The sequence below is a fragment of the Chenopodium album genome, chromosome 18 (assembly GCF_948465745.1).
Source record: "Chenopodium album chromosome 18, dcCheAlbu1.1, whole genome shotgun sequence".
NCBI classification, from domain to species: domain Eukaryota; kingdom Viridiplantae; phylum Streptophyta; class Magnoliopsida; order Caryophyllales; family Amaranthaceae; genus Chenopodium; species Chenopodium album.
In genome coordinates, this window is record NC_137851.1 from 2,504,308 (window position 1) to 2,512,884 (window position 8,577).

At 36.2% G+C, this 8,577-nt stretch overlaps 1 protein-coding gene across 1 annotated transcript; it reads right to left on the bottom strand.

Annotated features, from left to right (window-relative positions):
* Nucleotides 1–909: 909 nt before the first annotated feature.
* Nucleotides 910–8,357, bottom strand: LOC145592670 (protein SMAX1-LIKE 8-like). Its single transcript, XM_081649179.1, has 3 exons — nt 6,737–8,357; nt 5,068–5,263; nt 910–2,853 (listed from the first exon to the last, which is right to left on the bottom strand). Exons 1-3 carry the CDS (start codon nt 7,900–7,902, stop codon nt 1,123–1,125), a joined length of 3,093 nt encoding a protein of 1,030 aa, XP_081505305.1. The 5' UTR covers nt 7,903–8,357; the 3' UTR covers nt 910–1,122.
* Nucleotides 8,358–8,577: the final 220 nt, after the last annotated feature.

The following is an 8,577-nucleotide window of genomic DNA, read 5'->3' on the forward strand; positions in this document are numbered from 1 at the left end:
TAAAAAAAAAAGAAAAAACCACTCCAACCTCACAATTAAGGCAAAGTCGTAGCAAAGACCTCTACAATTATGTTAGACTAAAAAAATAAACCAATCCAAAAGCAAGACAATCAGCACAAACTACTGGATCTCTATGGAATCCATCTGTTGCATTTTGTTACATTTAAAAATTACACAGTTGAGTAAAGTTTATAGAGCCAAAATTGGTAAAATAAAGTAAACTAGCAATTTATACTACCTCCGTTAAATATTAGTTACAACTTTGAGGTAATAATTATGAGATATAAAATATTTCAAAGTTGCAGCTAATATTTAATGGAGTTAGTAATATAAAGTTAACTTATAGGGAAAAAAAAAAGGGAGGGGGGGAATATCCATAGTACTACTTTAGATTATTAGATATTAAGACAGATAAGGAAAACGAAGACGATTAGTACGAGGAGACATGAACACAACGTTTACTCGTCTTTTATTTCTTCATCTCTTCTCTATTGTCGTTTTTGCATGATTAGGAAAATCATGTCCACATTTTAATTCAAGTATCTATCAACATTTGCTCAGCGTAATCTTGACAGACTACCATGTAAAAGGTATACCAAGATGTATAATATAACTGACAAACTAGATATGTTAATCGAGGCATATCCATAAAATAAAATAAAATAAAAAACTGAGTACTATGTATTTCAAAACTACTATAGATAGGGTTCAGACTAGTAAGATGCATGAGGAAACCCAAGAAAGCAGCATATATACAGATTCACAACTTAAGTTTCAATTAAACATTGGGCCTAATATCAGCAAGTAAAAGATCAATGTGTTTTATCTATGCCTATTATAGAAATCTACGTATAATACAACAGTCCATTGAAACAAAAAAAAGATATACAGCTTAGTGCATAACTAAACTTGTTATTACATACTGTACTATATTATACTTCGTACTTCATATATTACATATATAATGCATTAGTATAGCATGTGAAAACACAAAGCTATACGAACATATAGTTATATACTAAGGTTTTATACAAGATATATACTAAGAACTACAAGTCTACAATCTATACATTATACTACGTACTATTTTAGCATAACGGTACCAGTATTCCTAAAGTTGTTTCAAGTCAAAATTATTTTCGAGGGAAGGCAAGCTTCTTGTACCTGCTGTTCTACATACTGCACCTCACAGGCAGCAATCATAACAATAGAATGAGCAGTCAGTTGATATATACTTTGAGCTTCAACAAACCCTTTGCTAAGAACCCGGCCAATCCAATCCTCGACCTCTTTATCACCGTCACATAAGCAGGCAGCTGCGATTATCTGATCCATGACTTTAGGCTCAATCTCCAGCAAGCACTTCGACTTGATTACTTCATTGAAGCTTGCATGAATCATTTTACATATTTTTGTAGCCAATGTATCATAATCAAAAGGGTTAAATTCTAATTTAACCAAAATCTTACTTAACTGGCCTGATAAATCCTCCAACCAAGAATCAGATCTTTCAGACAAACACCCTGCAGCATCATTTTCTTCAATGTTGGTGTCATTAACTTCACTAGTTTCAGCCGGAAGGTTCAAGTCAAGGGACATAAAAGATCTCCTGTGAGGTCGTTTGACTTCCATACTAATAAATTGGTCAGTTTTTACATCTGTTCCATTGAGCTTCCTCTTGTTTAAGAAGGTTTCACAGGCCAAGTTATCTCCTGTTTCATGTGAAACACCTTTAACTACAATTTGAAGTGGCCAGCCTTTTGCCCTTCCAATTCTCTCCTCCGGAAAGTTTGACGGCTTCCCCCTCAAAGGGAGTGTGGAGCTTTTTTCTTTAGAAATCGAAGTTAACACGAAGATTCTATTGTTAGTAGCAACTTCCCTCCCGTATGAGTCTGAAAATTTACCATCTTTCATGGCCTGCAACAAGCTGCATTGAAGTACTGGGTCCGCAGAATGGACATTTTCAAAGAGAGCAACACAGGATGGTGTCTTCCGCAACTCCTCAGCAATGTAATCAACTATAGTCTTGCCTCGAGACCTTACCTCAGACCCTTGGCAGAATATCATATCTCTAGAGCATATATCTACATGGATGAAGCTCTTCTTGCTTCCATATAAAATCTCAGCAAGGGCCACAGCAGTTTTTCTCTTAGCAAAAATGTCAGGTCCACTAAAGTTTAGCCAAATATCTCCTCTGACACCAGATTTTTGGTGGCTTCCACTAAATGTCCAGGAATGACCGACTATCTGACTGATCATTCTGAGAGCTTCACATTGCCGACCAACTCTTTCAAATAGAGTTTTAAAAAGTGCCTTAGAATTATTCTCAGGCTGCTCATCTGCTTTCTTCTGTTGCTTTGAAGCTTGAGGAAACAATCCCAACCCCAAATCTGTGGCTACCGAAACAACAGATGAGGGAGATGTTTGACCATCATCCAAACCTGATATGCAGAAACTGTAGGGAGAAGATCCACCATCAAGAGGATGCCCAGTTCTTGGAGGACTTTCCGATAGTTTAGTAGGGAAAATACCACTCTTTAGTGACCTTAAAAGAACTGACTTGCTAGATGGAGACAACGAATGTTTCTGTACATCCATGGAGACACATGAATTGATCCGTCCATAATCACATTCCTTGCAAGACCCGCTGGTAGTGCAACTGCTCTCATTGTTAACTTTTATGACCTTTTTGTCAGGACTTTGGAAGCCTACATCAGTTGGAAGTTGAGAAGATTCTTGACAAACTTCTGGCTTGGATGATGGTTGATTATGGTTATGACATTCACATAAATTGCAATGCTTTTTCTGCAAAACTGCTACTGGAGCACTTAACAGCACTTTCCCACCTTTAGCCTGCACTGAAGAGATGAAATATGGTTACCTCAAAACAAAAAATACATGAGCATGTATTCAAACATGACTTAAATGAGCAACAAAAACCTTCGGTTTTTCTTATAATAAATGTACAGGAAGTACATCACAAATGCACAATATTAATCATATTCATACTACATGAGTACCATATTCATACTGTAATATATACTCTGTAGCATTTCCTTCTAGTAAACCTAAAGCAAGAAGCCTGAAGTAGAAATAGGACACTTATAAATTTGTTAGTTTGTCTGTTCCTTGTATGGACTATGGAGTACTATATCTTGCATTCTTGTTCTACATTTTTATTTTATACTAAGTTATAATTATGCTGAATTGTAAAATTTCAGTTTATTGAGAGAAAAATTTACTCAATTTTGCTAATTGTATCCAAACTAGATTGCAAAAAATAACATAAAAGATGCAACTCTAAATCTTTAATTCAATTTGAAGTGGTAAAGTATCCAAGATGGTCTTTTAATGAACAACCACCCTATTTCATACTTGCGAACTACTCACTCCGTCCCTAGACGTTGTGCTCATTTCTCACATTTCACGGTAATTAAGAAGAATGAAGGGAGTACATAATATTCTTGAAAGTAGGGGAATATTATATGCGAAAGACAAAATGTAAGTAATGATATTTTGGATAAATGTGTATTACATGGGAAATGTTAAAAACCATTAATAGCACAGAAATTTATGGATGTGTAACAGAATTTTACAAGGGAAAGGTAAAAAAGTTGTGCGGAATATGATAGAATTATGTTTTTTTCAAAGAACAGACACATCATTTGGGACACCATTTACAGACACATCATTTAGGGATGGAGGGAGTAATAAAGATATTATGATGTACGAGTATTTTGAAATCAGAATTCTGTAGGTAGCTTGAAGTTCTATACTTAGCTTAGTTAGCTAGCTTAGATCACTTCATTATTGTATTCAGAAAAGTCGCAATAATAAAAAGTTATATTTCCTGGTTCTTCTGAGTACACAGAAGTTCTACACTAATATACTAAACCTGTGCTGCTGTTAGAATGCTGGATTTTTTTGTCCTGCAGAGTGTGCAGGAACATTCAGTTCTAGTTAAATAAAGGTAAGAACAAAATTAACCAAGATTTTCTATGTAGGTAGCAACCTAATTTACTTCGCTCAAGTAGTACAGGGGCATAGTGATTCACCTTTAAGTAACAGGTTTTTACTGATTTTACAAAATTAAATCCTTCTATTTTGAGGTTACAAAGCAGCAATGCCTCTTGAAATGGTAATCTAGTCTCTTTACCATAACTTTTGTTTAACTTTTCACTAAAAACTTAAATTTTCCACTGTACCTAAAGATCGGATACATTTACATATGCCTAAAAACACATCCAATGGATGCTTGTCCCCCTTAAGATTATTCCAATTCCCATCTTTTTTTGCACGGAAGGAGTTAGGAAGGATATTAAGTATATGGATTTGCATGAGAATGAGGCATTTGATCGTTAGAGATGGAGGAAGAAGATTGTTAAGATACATTTACGTATGTCTAAAAACACATCCAATGGATGCTTGTCCCCCTTAAGATTATTCCAATTCCCATCTTTCTTTCTTTTTTTTTTTTTTTTTTTTTTTTTTTTTTTTTGCACGGAAGGAGTTAGGAAGGATATTAAGTATATGGATTTGCATGAGAATGAGGCATTTGATCGTTAGGGATGGAGGAAGAAGATTTTTGTGGATGACTATATGGAATAATCACTTTTGGTTCATGTAGCCGACCCCACTTATGGAATTAAGGATCTGATTGATTGATTGCACATTTGCACGGAAAAATGTTTACCATTGATTCCATCTGTCCCGCTAGAATTGCCCCATTTGACCCAAAAATTATTCATATGAGGCAATTCTAGTGGGATGGAGTTATAGTATTCTTTATTATGGATAAACTTATCACTGCACCTAAGAGCATATTTAGGATGCCTGGAATACTAATAGGTCAATATACTTGGTATTGTATGATGGGCACAAATAAAGGTGAGAATCAGATACAATGGTACACCCAATTACAGGTTGTTATTCTTGTTAAAAAGTTGGAGGCTTCATCATGAATATCACTCTTTTCCTATATTCCTTGTTTTTGACCCATACAAGAGAAAATCTTGGTTTGAATCTCTTACGAAAATTTAAAACAAAGATTAGAAATATAATGCATACCTTTAGGTTATCAAGTACATTATTTGATCCACATTTATCAGCCATTGAAGTCATGCATCCTCTATTTGAAATTTCTTCCACGATTTTTTCACTGCTCATGCTACAGGGAGTGACACATTGATATGAGCTGCCGAATGGACCTTTGACTTCAGGAGATGAAAAAAACCCACCAAGGGGAACAAATGATCCCATCAAGCTGTTAAACATGATATGGACATGCGACTATGAGAAACTGAAGTTAAGATGTCAGAGTAGAAAGCAAATTCAAAAGTAGCTGACATTACATAAAGTTCAAACACGGATGTCTATGGGACTGAACAATGCTAATGAACACACAGGCTATTTGAGTAGAAAATGAACTGAATCCAAAGCAGAACCTTGAAAAGCTAATCAACAACAAAGGATACAGTCAAAATCTTGTCAAAAGACTCTAGTTAAGAATGAATAAATTCAAAACAAAAAATCAACGAGAAGCAAAGGAGGTAACCCGTGTCTGGCAGACTAAATCACAATTCACCAGATTCTTTTACAATAATGTATGGTTTGTCTTTGCCAAAAAAAAAAAATGTATGGTTTGTCTCCTTGTCTGTCAAATAGATCCTGAGACCAACAATCTGCCATTCAACATTAATTTGCAAACATGCTCATAGCTACCGTGTTACTCCAACGTTACTTTAGCATAGAGGCATAGTGCTGCTACACTTCACTTGCTCTCTAGCAATTAAATTTCTCATGAATGAAATTTACCATCACAACACCCCATCACAATGAAGGTAAGTGTAGTATAAACATGCAGAAATGCATGCTACTGGTCCTGAAGTCTCTGAATTGTCTAAGGGTTAGATTTTCCTTTTAGGGTCCAGAACTAGACTGAGGAAACATCTCTACATATATCAATTTTAGTTCCTCAAAACCACAAGCACCATGAAGCCACGGAGAATGTTTTGTTTCATATGCTACATTTTAATTCCAAATTATATGCCCATCGCTGTAACTTTAACCATCAAGAGAGATTGACTGCCCACGTGCAAAAGCTAGAAGAACTAACATGAAAGGTTGCGAAGTAAATCCATGAGCTTCGGTAGATTTGGAGCCGTATGTGTATAAACATCCTAGAGAAGCCATGCAAATCACATAATTTATTTATTTTTTCAAGAAAATGTTAGAAGCTATGCATGGATCAAACTCTTCACTGAACTATCATGACAATTTTTGTGTGCAAACTGACTTAGGCAACAACCAATATTGATAATAAAACAGAACCTCAAGAAACTATGCATTGTTTTGTTCACATAGTCCAAATCCAATGCCAGGTAAGAGGATAAACACCACATACAAACGGAGTATATACAAGGTCATAGTCCTCATAGGAATCCTATAAGCTATAGATGTAAAAAACATAGCACAACAAGTTCCTACTCAAGAACATTGGAAGAAAAAATGGTCAAACTTAATTTTATGCAAGAAGTAATCTATGATCACAAGTTTAAATTCTCACTGCTTTAGAAGTTATGTTATCAAATACACTGTAAGCCTAGCATGCATCATTCTATTCTAAATACTGAAACAAAAGCTGAAGGTTTTATAAATCCTGAAACTAGCAGCAGTCATACTAAGTACCAAAATTTATAATCCGTGAAAATACGAAGATCATAGAGTAGTAAGTCACCTCGACTTAAAGCATGATTCTCCCACCGGAGGCCTGACCGATGTGATCGGTAGAGGCTGCAAATCCCAGTCCTTGTCTATAGATGGAAATCTACGTAAGAACTCCATACACATCTGATCATTTGCAGCAGAACCAATCAGCCATATTTTGGTATCATGAACCTCTAACAGCTTAGTCAATCTTTTAACAACACTATTTACCACATCCTTCACATACCCATTATCCCCTCCAAGAAAACACTTGACATTACCTAAACTAACCATCAACCCAGGCCCCAAGCACTGCTGCACCATCAAATCCATTTCACTAAATCTCAAATTCACAGCCTCATAACTCCAACTCTCGGTCACTATTTTCGACACATCTTTCTCAATTGAAACCACATTGATCCCATGTATCTCCAAAGGCAAATAACCACTCTCCCTTCTTTTCTCTAAAACCTCTACAAAACCCTTAAGAACATCATTTGCACTAACCCCAACAAGCAATGGATTTCTCCCCTTATGCCTAGCAAGAACCTCCCCAATTCTCCTATAATCACCCTCTTCATCCCCAAAACCCGGAAACGGAAACCGAAACCGACAACTACCCGGCTCCGAAAACCCACCAAAAACACTTGGTGGGTACCTAAAATAACCCTGTAATGGCCTCAAAAGAGCCAACTTTACATCTAAACTACAAAACCCTGCATCACTAAACACCCTACTAACAATTGGATCATCAAGAATTGATATAATCAAGTGTGGCAACTCCACTTTAACAACCCCAGATGAACAACTCCCTAACTGTTCGTGATGATTTTTAACGGTCATTAAGCTATCAGGGTGTCTCCTCTGATTAGCTTGTGACCGTTTGATTGCAGCCATCAGAGAATTTGAAATTTTGGGTTCATCAACACAAGGTTGTGAGATGGGTAACCTATCTAATGACACAGAAAGGCAAAAGTCCAAAGCTTTCAACTGAACTTTCGGGTAAAACGCAGCGTTTTTGGCTCTTACACAGGCTTCCCGGAGTTGGGAAGGTGATAGAGAAAGAAAGGCGTAAACAGCATGAAGCGACGTCGTTTGAGCATGCCCACGGCGGCGCGTGACTAACACTGCCTCATCAAGCGCGTGGGAAGCTTCAGCATTAAGACATTGCTTTGCTGTGTTCACCGGAGTTGGCATACTGTTGCCTCCCTAAAGGGAACACCCCAACTAAATAAAAATCAAATCTTGGGTGATTTTTTTTTTCTTTTTGAAAAATGGGAAATTTAAAAATCAAAATTTTGATTGAAATGAGAAAAAGGGGTTTGGAAATTTGATTAATTTATTGTGAAGAAAAGGTGGAGGGAAATGGCGAAGGTGGAGAATGATGGTGAAGAGGGTGGTGGAAAGTGGGACCTTCATTGAGGCATTTAGTCGAACACATGGTAGGCATATATTCGAGTATGATTTCATTTGAGATTTGGGATTTCTGTATTTTGATTGAAACACTGTTGGATTTGGAATTATGGATGATAAAAGGAGTCAATTCTAACATGGAGTAGTATCTTCTCAAAATTTATAAATTGAAGGGTTTTTTAAATTTTTCTCCTCAATTGGAATCCCACTTTATTTGATGACTTGTTGTTGTATCTCCATTGGAATTGGACCAATTTGATAAATTTAGTCAATGATTCACTATCATCAAGTGAAGTAGTCAACTAGCCATTGGGTGGAGTAGTGACTATAGCGAGTTGAGTGATGAAGTTACTTTTAGCTTATCATTACAATTCAACGGCCATATATGAGTCGTACATAGAGTGGTCATAGACTAGAGTGATTCGAGTGAATTCATTTGGATTATATTACTATCGTTGT

Bases quoted from the DNA above. Each gene is read 5' to 3' on its own strand.
- LOC145592670 (XM_081649179.1), bottom strand. From the start codon at position 7,902: ATGCCAACTCCGGTGAACACAGCAAAGCAATGTCTTAATGCTGAAGCT. The intron at 5,264-6,736 runs GTGACTTACTAC...CATGTTTAACAG, and splicing joins GAATCATGCTTTAAGTCGAG to CTTGATGGGATCATTTGTTC. The intron at 2,854-5,067 runs GTATGCATTATA...TCTTCAGTGCAG, and splicing joins ATGTACTTGATAACCTAAAG to GCTAAAGGTGGGAAAGTGCT.